This window comes from Schistocerca americana, chromosome 9 (assembly GCF_021461395.2).
Source record: "Schistocerca americana isolate TAMUIC-IGC-003095 chromosome 9, iqSchAmer2.1, whole genome shotgun sequence".
NCBI classification, from domain to species: Eukaryota; Metazoa; Arthropoda; class Insecta; order Orthoptera; family Acrididae; genus Schistocerca; species Schistocerca americana.
In genome coordinates, this window is record NC_060127.1 from 57,402,422 (window position 1) to 57,420,623 (window position 18,202).

Sequence of the window (18,202 nt, forward strand, 5' to 3'; positions counted from 1 at the left end):
CAATGAAGAAGCAATGCCATGAAATGAGGTCTGTGACAACCAGTCAGAAATGCTGAACCCAAATAGGAAAAAAATCATCATCAATGCTGTGAAAGTGTGTGCATACTCACACAGCTTATTGGTTAAAGCAGCTGCTTGTGAAAATAGGGAAATTTTGGTTCTTGTCTCAGTCTGGCACAAATTTTCATATGCCACGAAATTCTTTTCACAGAGCTGACATCTTCCCAAACAAGGATTAATCTTAGATCCATTTTTTTTGGTGATATGCTCGCTCTTGTGTCACACTTTATATCACTAGGTCATTAGTAATCACAAAAAGAAAACAGCACATACGTTAGTAGTGCATAGCTTACAAAAAGGCATCGTTCACTAGTAATCATGCACTTGCAAGTAATAAACAAAGAACAACTAACACTTCACTTTATTTGTTAGGAAATACAATGACTTTAAAAAGTCTATAATAAGGAAGAAATGTTCAAAATTGTGAAGACCTATCATATAAAGACTACATTAAAGTATCTCATGTTACATCCTCATTTGTCCAGCCCTCATATATCCCAATTAATTTCTGATGAACATTTTACTTTCATTTCTTAGATTAAACAACTTTTAAATACAGTGGCGTGTATACAACTTTCAGTGAATTTGTTTGAGAAGGTTGAAGGCGATTTTTTATTATGTATGAACAATTAAATGGATGCTCTGATGTAGGTATTGAAAACACCACTCGGTGCCTGTGTACTGAAACATACGAGTACAAAGAAGCTGCATACCTCAGCACTCCACTGCAGCTCAACAAGTCTTTCGAAAAAGTACCGCAAAGACAATAGTTTTTGTTTTTCGACAAGCTGTAAATTTTGTTTGTTACATAATTTTAAATCAAAATTAACCACATGTTTTCTCATCATAAGCCTTGGAAGATTACTTGAAAGGAGTGGATGATGCATTTGAAACAGGTTATAAGATGAACATAAATAAAAGAAAAATATGGGTCAGGGAGTATATTCTATTTAAATCGTGTGATGTTGGGGGAATTGGGCTAGGAAGTGAGAACTTAAAATTGGCTAAGTTTTGCTATTTGGGTGATAAAAGAACTGATAATTGACTGGCAAATCAAGAAAAGCTTCCTGTGAAAGAGAAATATATTAACATTTAATATAAATTTAAGGGTTTGGAGTATAGAGGGTAAACCTTATATGAATGTGAAACATGGACATTAAATGGTAGGGGAAAAAAAAAACTTTTGACAGAAGGATGTTGAACATCTAATGGGCAGGATGGATAATTGAGGATGTATTGTATCAAATGGAAATGTATGGCTCAACTTGAGTAAAGGAAGGGATCAATTGACAGGACACAATCTGATTCATCAAAGACTCATCAACCTCACGCTGGAGGGGAGTGTGAGAGTTAAAAGTTGTGCACGAAGACTGAGGCTCGACCATGGTAAGCAGGTAGTTACAAAGACATTTGCACAGGGCAGACTAACAAAATGGCAGTATCAAACGAGTTTCTGGCTCGAAGGCTACAACTTTATTATTCATTTTACCACATTCTCCTGTATTTTTAGGCTTACTTTTGATCCCACATAGTCCAAATTAACAAGATTGTACTGTAGCTGGAAGCAGGTCCAGCCCTAGCCACAGAAATTTTAAGCACAGACATTGTCCTCCTCATTGCACTATAGAAGGAAAACAAATTTGCTCAATTTGAGCAACACTAGTCTAAATATTTGGGCCTCCTTCTTCAATATGAACTTCAATACACTTCAGTTCTGAGAGAGTCACATATGTATCTAGGTGGTCTGCTTGTCAGCTTCCGCCTTGTTTTTCATGTCTGTATCTACACATGTCTCTTTGTCAGCTTCCTCTTGATTTTTCATGTCTGTGTCTACAGACGTCTGCTTGGCAGCTTCCTCCTGATTTTTCATGTCTGTATCTGAAGGTGTCTGCTTGGCCACTTCCTCCTCATTTTTCATGTCTGCATCTACAGACATCTTCATGGCATCTCCCTCCTCGTTTTTCATGTCTGTATCTCCAGAGGTCTGCTTGTCACTCTCTTCCTCATTTTTCTCATCTGTATCTGCAGAGGTCTGCTTGCCATCCTCCTCATTTAAGATAACTAAATCAACATTGCCTAATCCGAGGTAAACTTTATTGTCCAAGGCCCGGATGGCTTCGAGAGACTGGTCATCAACCATGAAGACTAGAGTCTGGCCTGTAGCTTCAGAAGTCACACTGACATTCTTCCAAAGGCTTGTATCGAGGGTTTTGTTTTGAGTGCCAAGCATCTGCAAGATTTTTTTTGGCTCTGTCTTGGCAAACAACTTTGGCGTCTTGAGTAGCACCTTAGTTCCTTGTACGACCTCCCCTTTAGGCTTTACTAGGAGCTTTGCACCCTTCCACGGCTTCAAATCTGGCACAATTCTCTCTAGCCAGAGTTTTGTCTGCTCGTTGGCACAAGACATAACGAGCGCACCCTTCGCCACGGAAGTCCCGTAAAACTGTGGAAAATACCCATCCTCTAGAGGTTCAAGAGCATCTAGGAGTGCTTCTTTGATTTGGGCTATTTCCTTTTCCTCTAATTTTCGATCGGGATCTAGTGTTATCAACATCCTCTGTCTGTACCCCACAAAATCTTCTGCAACAGCCCGTGGATTTACAGCTGTCTGTACCTGTTTTTGTTCTTTCAGTTTGTTCTTCTTATTAATATTGTAAGGCGCATCAACAAATCGTCTTCCTTTGGTAGGCCAGGGCCCAATACCTAGAATTGGAAAAGCAAAAGAAACATATGATTATAATCAGATAAAAAAAATTCTATTACTTGACAAAGCTAATCATAGTCCCAGCCATATCATTAACTATGAGGTGTGTTTTGTAAGTAAGTCTTGTCCTCAAAAAAAGTGCATTTACAAAATTCTTATTACACAAAAGCCCAAACCTTAGTCTACCTTTCAATACAATTTATACCAATATTAAGGCTTCTTTCTGGTGTCCCAAGCTTCCTACTAGACAACAGCAGCATCTGCAGACAGCCTCACAGATCTTCCAACATTATACACAGGACCATTTACAGAGTTAGTAACAGTAACTATAACACTCCCTTGGCATGCTCCTGAAATTACATTTAGAGCTGTTGATTTTGCTGAGTTACGTATGCTACGAAGTCCTGAAGTCAGTCACAAATCTGGTTCGATACTCTGTAAGTTCAGATTTTGTTTGTTACACAAAAATAGAAAAGTAAAAAATACAGCAGCAACATGGATGCCTTTGTCTATGGTGCTGTGGACTTCCTGAGTTGCATGTGGCCTCTGTATGCAGATGCTGTGTTGATTTTAATAGACATTGTCATTCTTCAAAAAGACCATAATTCGTGTATTAAGCATATTTCATAATTCCGCAATAGATCAATAGCAGCAATAACTTTCCAAAATTATGTGCACCTGCCTGGTGATCCTTCTTGTGAAATGGGAATGGCCTGCATTTTTTTCAAGCTTATGTCACAGCCACATCAATTATTAAACAGATTTTCCCACAATGGATTCTGCCATTTCAGAAGAAATTTGACTTGACCAGGCAATACTACACTCCTGGAAATGGAAAAAAGAACACATTGACACCGGTGTGTCAGACCCACCATACTTGCTCCGGACACTGCGAGAGGGCTGTACAAGCAATGATCACACGCACGGCACAGCGGACACACCAGGAACCGCGGTGTTGGCCGTCGAATGGCGCTAGCTGCGCAGCATTTGTGCACCGCCGCCGTCAGTGTCAGCCAGTTTGCCGTGGCATACGGAGCTCCATCGCAGTCTTTAACACTGGTAGCATGCCGCGACAGCGTGGACGTGAACCGTATGTGCAGTTGACGGACTTTGAGCGAGGGCGTATAGTGGGCATGCGGGAGGCCGGGTGGACGTACCGCCGAATTGCTCAACATGTGGGGCGTGAGGTCTCCACAGTACATCGATGTTGTCGCCAGTGGTCGGCGGAAGGTGCACGTGCCCGTCGACCTGGGACCGGACCGCAGCGACGCACGGATGCATGCCAAGACCGTAGGATCCTACGCAGTGCCGTAGGGGACCGCACCGCCACTTCCCAGCAAATTAGGGACACTGTTGCTCCTGGGGTATCGGCGAGGACCATTCGCAACCGTCTCCATGAATCTGGGCTACGGTCCCGCACACCGTTAGGCCGTCTTCCGCTCACGCCCCAACATCGTGCAGCCCGCCTCCATTGGTGTCGCGACAGGCGTGAATGGAGGGACGAATGGAGACGTGTCGTCTTCAGCGATGAGAGTCGCTTCTGCCTTGGTGCCAATGATGGTCGTATGCGTGTTTGGCGCCGTGCAGGTGAGCGCCACAATCAGGACTGCATACGACCGAGGCACACAGGGCCAACACCCGGCATCATGGTGTGAGGAGCGATCTCCTACACTGGCCGTACACCACTGGTGATCGTCGAGGGGACACTGAATAGTGCACGGTACATCCAAACCGTCATCGAACCCATCGTTCTACCATTCCTAGACCGGCAAGGGAACTTGCTGTTCCAACAGGACAATGCACGTCCGCATGTATCCCGTGCCACCCAACGTGCTCTAGAAGGTGTAAGTCAACTACCCTGGCCAGCAAGATCTCCGGATCTGTCCCCCATTGAGCATGTTTGGGACTGGATGAAGCGTCGTCTCACGCGGTCTGCACATCCAGCACGAACGCTGGTCCAACTGAGGCGCCAGGTGGAAATGGCATGGCAAGCCGTTCCACAGGACTACATCCAGCATCTCTACGATCGTCTCCATGGGAGAATAGCAGCCTGCATTGCTGCGAAAGGTGGATATACACTGTACTAGTGCCGACATTGTGCATGCTCTGTTGCCTGTGTCTATGTGCCTGTGGTTCTGTCAGTGTGATCATGTGATGTATCTGACCCCAGGAATGTGTCAATAAAGTTTCCCCTTCCTGGGACAATGAATTCACGGTGTTCTTATTTCAATTTCCAGGAGTGTATATGGGGTCACTTGCAGGAGTAAGTTATAGCAAATGATAAGGAAGGAACATGCATTACTGTAAATATTGAAGAACTCCTGTCTGTGCAAGATACTTTGCTTGCAGAACTTCACACAGTAGACCAAAAAATCATTGTGACATATATAAAAAAGGATACACACACTACAAGCAAAACTGTAAATATTTCTTGAAGTCCTTCACATCTGAAAGTAGTTGTATCAACATTTAGTGTTGAAATGGTTCAAAAACTTTTAAGTATGAACAGGCAACAAATGTTACAAATTTATTAGTAGTATTTTGAGAACATTACAGTTTCTGAACGTTTTTCTGAAATGTGTTACAATACGACTCCTCTTACCTCCTGCACCTCGGGGTTTTAAGCCTGAGGGTCGATATACTCCTCTGCCTCTTCCTGCTGGTCCTCTGTAGAAAAAAAAGAATTCACGTTTAAGTACTGACCACAAATGAGTCACAATACAATTAGGTCTTGTAACACCGGTGGTTACAAATGAAAATTATAACCCAGAAATCAAATGTGCGGGACAACTATATTCATCAACATACAGAACAACTGATTTCCCACACATCAAACAATGGAAGATCCAAGATGAAAGCTTACACTCTCTAATGGCCTTCTTTCAATGTTCCCGTCGGCCACTCAGTGCCTTCTCTATGTGGTAGCAATCTATCCAACTGAATATCAATTCTCCCCAGTCACGAGAAACGCTATTTCCATTTATTTTTATTGTGCATACGCACTTTTAATTCACTGGTGAGATGTACAAATATTGTGCTCCACTATTTTCTTCCTACTGTGGTGAAGGAAGGCTTAGTAAGGGATATTGCAGATAGTTTTTACTTGTGTTATATTTACGAATGGAATCATTTTTTTGTAAAATCACCAACCCATCAAACACTCATTGTCAAGCAGGTTGTCTTGCTATGCAGTGGTGACTGCACAACCTGATGCAAGAGGAACACCACTTGCCACGCTGATAAAATAGTCACAGGTGGAGCAACTTCTATCCTTCCATTTCATGTCAGCATTTCCTTTCTTTTCTACACTGCTTCTTATCAGTCATTATCTGTTGGCTGTTTTCAAAAAATGTGCCCTGCTGTGGGCTAATGATCTCCAGGATGAAGGGTCAAGGATTGAGTTGTTAACATTACTTTGACAACATCTTCATGTTAGCCTTAATTGCGTCCTTAACTCATTTCCTCTGATCTCCTAGACTAGCATCTACTCACAATTAATTCAAAGTAAAACACTCGTTTAGGAACATGGACTACATGCCATCCCCATCATAACTAGCACCTGAAGAGTGCCGCTTCTATGCCGGTTGTATGTGCCAGTTATAGGATGCTAACATTTGTGTGACTGTCTTGCTATATTACACTATGTCTCTTTGAATTAACAACACTGCCTGTCTAACGCCACTTTCTCACTAGATCCTGAATCGTTGATTTTGCAGGAATATTACTTGCAGGAAAAGTGTCATGAACATCTTTAATGGATTCAGACCCCACATATTCTTCAACAACGAACACACGTTCTTCAATGGAGTAAGACATGACAATGAAGTACACGGTTTATAACGACTACTTTTCGTATGAACTGCTCACACACTACTGCTGTTAAAAGGGGGCAAAGAAACTGACAAGCTAGTAATGCTACGCACGCACGTTGACATTCCGGTTCGGGCCGGTTTTCTGTGTGCCACTCTGCAGTATATTCCTACAAACATCAGCTTGAAACTTTGTTAAGTCGACTTTCTCATGATATTTCTCATCTATCTTCAAGTACCAGTTCAGTTTCATCAGCCTCACTGTGGCACTCTCCACAGGTGAAACAAACCTGTGGGCCTTCGTGCTGCCCTTCTTTGTGTACATTCAATATCCCCTGTAAGTCCCACTCACTATGAGTCCCACACACTCAATGGTGCTGTTTCATATCCTTACATATTGTTACACACAGGTACTTGCATGAATTGACCATTTCCTGAACATTTAAAGCAAGTCGTCATTTTTTGCACAACTATGGAATCTCTTCGAGACATGACTGAATATTTCTGCACTTGTTTTCAGACAATACTTCATTTCAAATAACTGTATCATTTACAAAAATTCTGAGGTTACTTTGCTACTGCCTGCAAGGTCATTAATATATAACACAAACAGCAAAGAAAGTCAACACACATATGCAAAGACAAACAGATTTGCTCATGATGGAGCAGACTGGACAGGTGCAACCAGATTTCAATAACAACACTGAACAGCACGAAAGTCAGGACATTATTGCAACTATTGTACTGAAGTGCTGTTTGATTGCTGAGTCAGCTTTACCTTTATATGCATACTGCTGCTATTTTCATTTGACTTAGCCATTTGCCTCCAGGGGGACAAATGTGTAGTATTGCTGACATACACACATGAAAGGAGACACTTCTTAGCTTTCGTAACTAATGGTTCCATCCCCAGAGAGGATGGAGGTATTCATTGTGAAAGGTTAAAGAAGAAGGCCATATCACTCAAACATCAGGGCGAGAGAGACCGTACTGTCAAACAATTCTGTCTCATAATTATAATTTTTCTCTACAAAAGTTACAAGTTGCACAGAGTCATTCATTCAAGAATTAATATACATACAAATTTCTTCACAACTTTAAAGTGATTCCAGATGAGAAGGAGTCTTTTCTGAAAAGAAGACCACAAAAACAAAATTATCTGGTGTTTAAATCTGAAAAGTGCAGAAGCTTGGCAAATGGAAGCCCAAGTTCCAACTTCATGTTAATGGAAGAAGAACTGTCCCTGATTTCACAGAATTATAGAATGACTTAGTTCATTGTACTGTACAGAAATTTTATAGTCACAACTTCTGAGAAGTGAGAAGAATGAGAAAGTGGAACATTGTACTGCTTGACATTCTGTAACCGACATCTGTACTCAATGTGACACGAGTCTGCAGCACTGCAATAGTTAGCAACAATGTGTGTGTGTTATTAATGTGCACTTTAAAAGTTCCCAATTTGTTAATTTTGTAGGCTAATCATAGCAATGATTCCACATTTTGTGGTTTTTTTTATGTTTCCTTCGCACAACATTCTTACCAGTGTTTTCAGGAATATTTAATCAGTATAAAATCAGACACAATTCTCAAATTTGTGAATGCCTACAATCAAACCCCTATCTCAACATGCTTAGTTCTGTTTCTCAACGAAGTCTGCTCGAAGACATATCAATGGCGATGTCACTTTTGTTCAGATTTATATAACCTTGCTGTCACACAGTGCACAGTCAGAGGAGCCATATAGTAAACATCCAAAGGTTAATCAGCCGCTGTCACTGAATTACAATGAGAAATAAAGTTTCTATTAAATTTTGAAACAGCAACACTGCTTTGCAAACAATCTGTGTTTCTAAATCAACAAGAAATAACACTTCCCACTGCTGTAACAAAGAAGCAATAACAGACTGATCAAAATGGCTCTCTGCATAGTGGTAAAGACAACACATGTGCACTGAGATGAAAAAATTCGTGGGATGCCTCCTATTATTGCGCGGGACCTCCTCTTGCCCAGCATAGTGCAGCAACCCATTTTGGCATGGACTCAACAAATCATTGGAAGTCCTCTATAGAAATATTGAGCCATGCTGTGCCTATAGCAGGCCATAATTGCAGAAGTGCTATTGGTGCAGGATTTTGTGCACGAACTGACCTCTCGATTATTTTTCATAAAAGTTTGACGGGATCTGGGTGGCCAAATCATTCACTCAAATTGTCCAGAATGTTCTTCAAACCAGTCACATATAATTGTAGCCCGGTGACAAGGCACATTGTCAGCCACAGAAATTTGATCAAGTCCATGACTGGCTGCAGACTGTCTCCAAATAGCCGAACACAATCATTTTCAGTCAATGACTCAGTCAATTCCGTGCAAACATAGCCTATACTATTACAAAGCCACCACCAGCCCGCACAGCACCTTGTTGACAACTTGGGTTCGTGGTTTCGTGGGGTCTGCGCCACACTCATACCCTACCATCAACTCTTACTAACTGAAATTGGGAATCATCTGACCAAGCCACAGTTTTCCAGTCATCTAGACTCCAACTGACACGGGCACAAAGCCAGGAGAGGAGCCGCAGGCGACGTTGTGCTGTTAGCAAAGGCACTTGCGTCAGTCGTCAGCTGCAATAGCACATTAACGGCAAATTCTGCCACACTGTCCTAACAGATACATTCGTCATACATCCGACACTGATTTCTGCAGTTATTTCATGCAACGTTACTCGTATGTTAGCAATTACAACTCTACGCAAATGCCACTGTTCTAGAGTGTTAAATGAAGGTCACTGCCCACTCCATTGTCTCTGGTGAGAGGTAATGCCTGAAAGTTGGTATTCTCAGCACACTCTTGACACTGTGGATGTCAGAAAACTGAAGTCCCTAACAATTTTCGAAACGGAATGTCCCACAGGTCTAGCTCCAACTACCATCCCATGTTGAAAGTTTGTTAATTCCCATTGTGCAGCCATAATCATGTTGGAAACCTTTAGACACGAATCACCTGAGTACACATGACAGCTCCGCCAAACCACTGCCTTTTAAAGGCTCGTGTACATGATACTACTGCCGTCTGTATATCTGCGTATCACTATTCCATGATTTTTGTTGCCTCAGAGTATAGTTACACATATATTAATTCAGCAAAGAGGGCAATTAGAACCACATAAAATACTTACCTTGATGGCTTCCTGTCTCGAAACATGGTTGTTTAAATCTGCACAGCAGCTGAAATTAATAAAAGAACAACTATGAGTTGAGGATTACATATCACAATAAAAATACAAGCCACAGGTTGCTTAACAGTTTCATATAACAGAAATAAGCTACCCATTGGTACGTTGATAGACACACAAACACAAACACACACACAAAATTCAAGCTTTCGCAACCCACGGTTGCTTCATCAGGAAAGAGGGAAGGAGAGGGAAAGACGAAAGGATGTGGGTTTTAAGGGAGAGGGTAAGGAGTCATTCCAATCCCGGGAGCGGAAAGACTTAGCCTGCCTACACTGTGAAGCTTTCTATGTGGGAATGACCAGCAATAAACTGTCCATTCGCACGAATGGACACAAGCAGACAGTGTTTGTTGGTAATGAGGATCACCCTGTGGCTAAACATGCCTTGGTGCACGGCCAGCACATCTTGGCACAGTGTTACACTGTCTGGGTTATCTGGATACTTCCCACTAACACCAACCTGTCAGAACTCCGGAGATGGGAACTTGCTCTTCAATACATCCTCTCTTCCCGTTACCCACCAGGCCTCAATCTCCGCTAATTTCAAGTTGCCGCCACTCATACCTCACCTGTCATTCAACAACATCTTTGCCTCTGCACTTCCGCCTCGACTGACATCTCTGCCCAAACTCTTTGTCTTTAAACATGTCTGCTCGTGTCTGTATATGCGTGGATGGATATGTGTGTGTGTGTGTGCGAGTGTACACCCGTCCTTTTTTCCCCCCTAAGGTAAGTCTTTCCGCTCCCGGGATTGGAATGACTCCTTACCCTCTCCCTTAAAACCCACATCCTTTCGTCTTACCCTCTCCTTCCCTCTTTCCTGATGAAGCAACCATGGGTTGCGAAAGCTTGAATTTTGGGTGTGTGTTTGTGTTTATTTGTGTGTCTATCAACATACCAACGCTTTCGTTTGGTAAGATACATCATCTTTATATATATTTTTTGTACGTTCCAAGAGTAATGGTTGTAGAATCAGGTCAGGAACTGAATAATGAAATAAATCCTGTTCTGCTAAGTACAATTGTCAATCCACAGTTAACAGGCTAACTCTTAATAAGCAGGAGCTCCAGTTTTTCTGGGCTGGCATTCATCTCAATCAGTGACAAATTGCTGCCACTGGATGTCAATGGTAAGCTCTCTTAGAATACACACATCACCTCCTTTTGAAGATTCTGAATGCAGTTGCTCAACATAGCAATGAATATGACACAACTCAGCTTTCACCACTGACACTAATCGACAAGGTAACTACATGTCAGCACTACATAATCATTGGGATGACTATGACATTGTACAATTACGAATATTTAAATTACTGAAATATCCCCCAAGATGATGTGGTGGTTTGGAGTGAAGATATTCTTGTAATTAATTCTGGGAAACATATTAAAAACTTCAAAAATCAGACTAGAGTGCAGAAATAACGGTTTTCAGCTGATGTAAAACTATATCTATGCATCACACCACCATCACACACATAAGTAGCACTGAGTATGCTCCCATTCTGTGACTACTCAAAGTGATCATTCCATTGACGCTGTGGTCTTCTTTCTTGGGATTTTTAGTGGAACTTATTCTTCATCCGCCTACTAACATGGTGTTGCAATTTAGATTGGTATGTTTCTACACCATACACTAAATGTCATGGTTAACACTGTCCATCAAAGCTACAACACTTAAGGAGTGCAAAAATCTCATCTGTGTGCTGTTTATTCTCATGTTATAATTCTGAAGAAGAGTTTAACATTCACTGCCAAGTAGAAGAGTTTGCTTTCATATTACATTATTAAATAGGATTTGTTTTTCTCACCTCCAATGTTCACCAAAGTTTCTTTTGACTATTCCAAGTAGTTTACTACAATTGGTTAAATTTAAATAGAGAAGAACAGCCATGACATGGAAATGAATAAAGAAGATGGGAAGGACCTTTCAGTTGACCAAGGATTTCTACAATTATCTCTCAAACAGTTACAGTAAGAAAATCAGAATGTTTATACACATCCGCACACCTGAATTTGACTACACCAGGAAAAATAGAAAACATGGAACATAAAGAAAGGAAAATTCTGAGAAAATAACAGGGAAAGTAAAACACAACAGTGAATACCGAAACAGGAGTAATGAAGATCTGTATAAGAAAACTGAACAACTAAATGCCACAATGAGAAAACGTAGACAGATGTTTTACAGCCATCTGGTTTAGAGGAATGAAAACAGGTCACACAAGAAAATTTTTGAACATGTCCGTTGCAAAAAAAATCTCTCTGGTGCAAGTAGCTCCACGAAATCAGAAGTGAACATTTAAGAACACGAAATTGCAAACAATGATATGTTTTGAAAGAAGGTTTTATTTTCCCAGCTCCAGGGAAAACAAAAAAAAAAAAGACAGTTGGAACAAAGTGGTTAGAAGGCAGGAAACACCAGTATTCTGATCAAATGAAAAATTACTGGAAACTCTGAAGTTAAATCAGAAGTAGTTATAATATAACACACTAAAATGGATGTAACAGTAGAAACATTGTTCAAAAATGCATTGTCATTAAGGAGATGATGTGGGCTCCTACATATTAGATGTCCAAGGGTTTCTCAAGTCTTTCCAGGCAAATTTCAGAACAGTTGCTACTAATTAGGCCATCGTTGACAGCTTCCCATTTTCTTGCCCCTTACTAATACTTCTAAAACAAAACAAGTCCTCATATGGTATGCTTACTATCAATATTTTAATTCTGAAATTCCTTAGTGCCATTTTGGATAAAATAATTATGGGTATTGGACTGCATCATGGTAACTACTAAAACAGCTAAATTATTGATGTTTCAACCGACTTTGTGCGGTCCTCTTCAGGGCGGTTCACTGCTGTATAATGGTGTAAGTGTTGCTTATAGACTTGTCATTTTTGGTTACCCGGTGACTATTGATCTTGTATATCCAAGATGTCACTGGAAAATTTGAAGAGGTCGTTATGGATGGTTGGCTTTACGGTGTGCTACTGCCTGGTGGCTGACTGGAAGGCAACTGTGTTTTCCGACTGGCAGTGCCACTTAACCTGAGTTTGGCAGCGCAGATGGCTGCCACGAGAGAACTAGCGTGAGGTCTTAATGTCTTGCTTCACCATCGCTGGATACATCTGGGATGCACACACGTACATCTAACACGAATCTCTTTCAAGCAGCTGGTAATATTAACCATAGCCTCACAGTATATTTATACAAGTGTGGAATTTGTTATCAACAATCGATCCGAGTTTGAGAAGAAAAATCATCTTTTTCATCATTTAATGAATCTAAGTTTTATACAGAAAGGAATGAAATATGAATGTATAAAACTCTAACAGTCCATCCATGGAAATATAATTCCAGACAGATACCAGCAGCTGTTTTCAAATATCAATTGATGTCCTTGACAACTCCTAAGCCATAGAGGAACTCTTAAACAGAAATAGTCATTTTTTCAAAAAACCTGTAAATGGCGAGCATGGAGTAAATGTTCATCCAGTTTCTACATCTAAATCAATACTCCACAAGTCACTTGATGGTGTATGGCAGAGGGTACTTCTGGTACCATTAACTGAGCCTCCCTTCCCAGTTAAACTCGCAAAGGGCATGTGGGAAGAATGACTATTGGTAAGCTTATGTATTAGGTCTAATTTCTTGAATTTTCTCATTACAGTCTCTTTTTTCTATCAGTCCTACCAAAAATGGTCACAGACTGATGAACAATACTCATCTAACAAGTGCCTTATTAGCCGCTTCTTTTGGGAAAGAGTTACATTTGCTTAAGATTCTTCATACGAATCCCAGTCTGGCATCTGCTTTTCCTACTATTTGTTTTATATGGTCACTACATTTATGGTCACTCTGTATAGTTTCCTAGATATTTTATGGTAGATATTGTTTCCAACAATTTGTCATAAATATCGTAGATGTACAGTAGTGGATTTCTTTCCCATGTTACATTTATTTACATTCAGGGTCAAGTGCAAGAGACTGCACCAGACACTTCTGTAGTTAATTCTGCAAATCGATGTCTTCTGGCATTGCTACTTTCTTATAGAACAGTCTTAAAGAACTTCCAATGCTTCTTACTATGTCACTTATATATATTGGAAACAGTAACACTCGTATCACGCTTCCTTAGGGTATTCTGCAAATTACCTCTACATCTGTCAAGTGACATGTTGAGTTCTATCTGCAAGGAAGTTAGCCCATACTTTTTCCACTAGACAGCATTGCATGATGATGGCAAATGCCTTCCTGAAGTCAAGGAATACAGCATCAACATGAACACTATTGTCTACAGTGCTCTGGATCTCATGGAGGAACTGAGCAAACTAAGTTTTGCAGCATCTCTGTTTGCAGAATCAATGCTGACTTTTACAGAGGAAATTTTTGTAACAAAATTACAAAAAGTCATAATTCCTGAGCATAAAACGTGTTCCATAATTCTACTACTGTTTGCTGTCAACAATGTAGGCCTATAATTATGTGCATCTGCAGCATGACCCTTCTTGAAAACGACAATGACCTGAATTTATTTCCATGTGCTAGGTATCCTTCATTACTCCAGTGAACTATGATAGACTGTTGCTACAAGCTGTAGATTGTAAAATGAAAGCACAATTTGAGCAGCAATATTGCATCGAATTTTGTGAACAACTCGATGATTCCAAACTGGAAACGATTCACAAGATTCAATAGGCTTTTGGGGAGAAAGCTATTGGGAACTCACAGATAAAGGAGTGATCCAAGGTACAATTTCTTTAAAGACAGTCACATATCAGAGGGCAGTGAATCAGGTACGTCCTCAACAAGCCAAAATGACAATATCATTGAGCATGTGTGGGCTCTGGTTACGGAAGACTATCGTATCACAGTACTAAAACTTGTGAAGGAAGTAGGGTAAACTCTTGACTGCTACATTCAATTTTGATTGACAATTTGTGCATGACACAAATCACACAGGGCATGCTGGACAATCCAAACAGTAATCCACCTTTCTGAACACTGATCACAGGCAATGAGAATTGCTTGTTTTGTTTTGCTTTAGGGTGCAAAAACAACTAGAGTCATATGTGCCCATGTCAGAACTGTAGAACACAAAGATGAAAAATGAGTTAAAAACGGCTAAGCATTAAGCCCAATTGACGAAAGGAAATACAACTAAAAACAGTGACATGGAGAAATGTCAATAAAATACACCCTAGAGCCAAAAGAGGTTCTGAACTAAAAGTTACATGTCCTTTGCCATACTGCTACAATGGATAAAAAGTAAAACATATTTGACAGCTCGTGCATTGTTTCCTAAAATGGCCGATAACTCACATGGCAAACATAAATGAGAAAGCAAATGGTTAAAGAAAGGGCATTCTGTCAGGGAATGGTGAACTGTCAGAGGTTGAGGGCAATAAGTACAAAGTGTGAGGGGTCATCACTTAACAAATGGCACTGGCTAAAGAGGCAGTGCCCAACACGCAACGTAGTTAAAATGATCTCCTCACGGTGAGACGGCCCAGTCAAGATTGGCCAAGCCACTGGGAGAGGTTTAATTCCCTGTAGCTTGTGCCCACGAGGGGAAGACCAGTGGTGATTCCACAATGACACCACCTGCTGACAGACGGTGACAGAGAGATCATCGCAGGGAGTGGAAGCATTAGCAGGCTGAGGTAAGAGGACAGCAGCCTTGGTAGCAGCACCAGCAACCTCCTTTACCGTCAGACCGATGTGCCCAGGGGTCCTAATAAACATCACACCAGCTCCATCAAGAATGAGCAAGTGAAAGCTTATTTGGAACCGTTGCACTAAGGGATGGATGGTGTACAGCACACAGAGGCTCTGAAGGGCACAGAGAGTCAGAGCAGATGACACAATTGGAAAGCCTGTGTTGCCGAATGTACTGGGTGGCGTGATAAAGGTCAAAGAGCTCCACTGTAAATACTGAACTATGTTCCAGAAGCTGATACTGAAAAACATTGATGCTAATGACAAGGGCACACCTGACACCACAGTCACTATAAGAGCCATCAGTGTACACACAGGTACTGTCGCGAAGTTCTGTGTGAAGGTCATGAAACTTACGGTGATAGAGCAGGCTGGATTTGTGTCCTTAGGAAGCGAATGAAGTACCAGGTGAACATAGGCCGCCGCACGAAGGCAAAGCGGTGGGGAGTTCACACCCATTGGGAAAGTGGTAGGTATCATGAAGTAAGCTGCCGGAGCAATAGCTGAAAGTGAACTGCCGGGGGGTAATAAAGAAGTTGCCAGAGAAATAGCTGAAAGTGAACTCCAGGAGGTAATAAAGAAGAGGGACGTGCCCCACACTGGTGATCAAAGCAGTCACTGAAGAAGGCATAGGATAGCATGGTAGACAAATAGCATATCACAACAACCTTGGGCACTCCTGACAATACCCTCGTCTATGATGAACACCCACCATCAAGGACAACATAGTGAGTTCTATTACTAAAGAAGTCTTTCAGCCACTCAAATATCTGGGAACCTATTCCATATGCTCGTACCTTCATTAAGTGTCTCCACTGTGTTGAATGCTTTCTGGAAACCTAGAAATATGGAAACTTCCTGTTGCCCTTCATCCATTCTTCACAGTATATCATGTGAGAAAATGGCAAGCAGAGTTTTGCAAGAGCGATGCTCCCTAAAACTGTGCCGATTCATGTACATGAGGGTCTCAGGATCTAAAGATTTTATTTTATTTGAACCTAGAATATGTTCAAGGATTCTGCAGCAAACTGATGTTAGGAACATTGATCTGTAATTTAGCTGGTCCATATTTTACTCTTCTAGTATAGAGGAGCCACCTGTGCATTTTTCCAGTCGTTTGGGACTTTGTGTGGGGTGAGAGATTCACGATAAATGCACGATAATGAATGCTGTAGAGTACCCTTTGTAAAACAGAATTATTTCTGTTTATGCGGATTCCACATTCAATATAACAAGTCACTATCCAACTGACAAAAACATGTTTATCCCATTGCAGACTTGTTTAACTTTTTTTTACTTGTGCATTTTCTTGGACATGCATCAGTGTAGCACAGAACTGAAAGCTTTTCGTAAGTCTAGGCATATAAATGTAAACTTACCAACAGTTACCTGTATCAAATGCTATTAGATTATACTATTTTAAGAGTGCAAATTGGGTTTGGCATGACTATAACATGCAGTTTTCAACTGCTATTACATCTCTAGACATGGAGTAATTGATTAGTACAAGGATGCAAAATTAAATAAAATATGTGTTGGCTGTGTGTTTTGTTCAGGGCGTTGCAAAGCTATTAGGGTTTTTCATCCAGTCGACTGTATCGGGTATATCAAAATTGCGAGCGTGATAAATTTAAAAATTAACATTTCTTGCAGACTGTGTACTGACTGACGCCATCCTCAGTTATGTGAAGGATATAAAGGCAAAAACTAGCTACCATACAGAGCCATACTAGTTAACTTACCTTCCCTTCCCTTCCCTTCACAAGAACCATGCTTCTCATTGTAGTTTACTGAGCTTTTCCACAACACACTTCTTATATGCTTAAAATGGACTTTTATAAGCAAAGCAGTGCGTCAAAAAAGTAAACATTAAGAAAAACTTCCATAAATTCAAATATTTGCTCGATGCATTAAAAGTACAATGCAAAAGTTTAATACAGAATTGTTTTTTGAGTGTGTGCGCGCGCGCGCGCGCGCACACACACACACACACACACACACACACACACACACACGATACGAGATCACAATACAAAATGAGAAATGGTTCAAATGGCTCTGAGCACTATGGGACTCAACACCTGAGGTAATCAGTCCCCTAGAACTTAGAACTACTTAAATCTAACTAACCTAAGGACATCACACACATCCATGACCGAGGCTGGATTCGAACCTGCGACCGTAGCGGTCTCGCGGTTCCAGACAAGCGCCTAGAACCGCTCGGCCACAACGAGAAATACTTAGCTACATTATTATTTTATTTTTCAAATAAAAAAAACTCACTTTTAAAAAAATATTCACACTCTTCTTAATTCTGACAGCAGCGAACTTAGTAGCAGATCAAAACATTACCAATCAACTAACTGAAACACGTTTTTCGCCAACACACAGTCTCTGTAAACAAAATACTGATCACTGAAATAGAAGTTCACTGCCGCCAACGAGACATTCCACTTCCCTGTTTCAAGTCAGTGATTACAGCACAATTTTCAATGCAGCACCACTGGCGCACAGCTGCAATCTGCTCAAACCTGGAAGTTAGAGGAAAGTTACTCATCTAGATACGTAAATCGCCAAGCACTGGGATGAAAGAGAATTAAAATCAACACTCTATGGATGGATGATTCTCTTTATTCCGCTGATGTCGCAACTCAGAAAATTTCGCGCGAATTCTG

At 40.9% G+C, this 18,202-nt stretch overlaps 1 protein-coding gene across 2 annotated transcripts; it reads right to left on the minus strand.

Moving 5' to 3' along the window:
- Positions 1-403: 403 nt before the first annotated feature.
- Positions 404-17,974, minus strand: LOC124550876. Of its 2 annotated transcripts, none has more exons than XM_047125627.1 (4): positions 17,811-17,974; positions 9,752-9,800; positions 5,367-5,431; positions 404-2,763 (listed from the first exon to the last, which is right to left on the minus strand). In XM_047125627.1, the coding sequence occupies exons 2-4, from the start codon at positions 9,775-9,777 to the stop codon at positions 1,796-1,798; spliced, it is 1,059 nt and encodes a 352-aa protein (XP_046981583.1). In that variant the 5' UTR covers positions 9,778-9,800; positions 17,811-17,974; the 3' UTR covers positions 404-1,795. The 2 variants fall into 2 exon arrangements, with proteins under 2 accessions (XP_046981583.1, XP_046981585.1); XM_047125629.1 differs by lacking the exon at positions 17,811-17,974 and adding an exon at positions 17,270-17,314.
- Between the last annotated feature and the right edge of the window lie 228 nt (positions 17,975-18,202).

Bases quoted from the DNA above. Each gene is read 5' to 3' on its own strand.
- LOC124550876 (XM_047125627.1), bottom strand. From the start codon at position 9,777: ATGTTTCGAGACAGGAAGCCATCAAG. The intron at 5,432-9,751 runs GTAAGTATTTTA...TTTTTTCTACAG, and splicing joins CGAGACAGGAAGCCATCAAG to AGGACCAGCAGGAAGAGGCA. The intron at 2,764-5,366 runs GTAAGAGGAGTC...TTCCAATTCTAG, and splicing joins AAAACCCCGAGGTGCAGGAG to GTATTGGGCCCTGGCCTACC.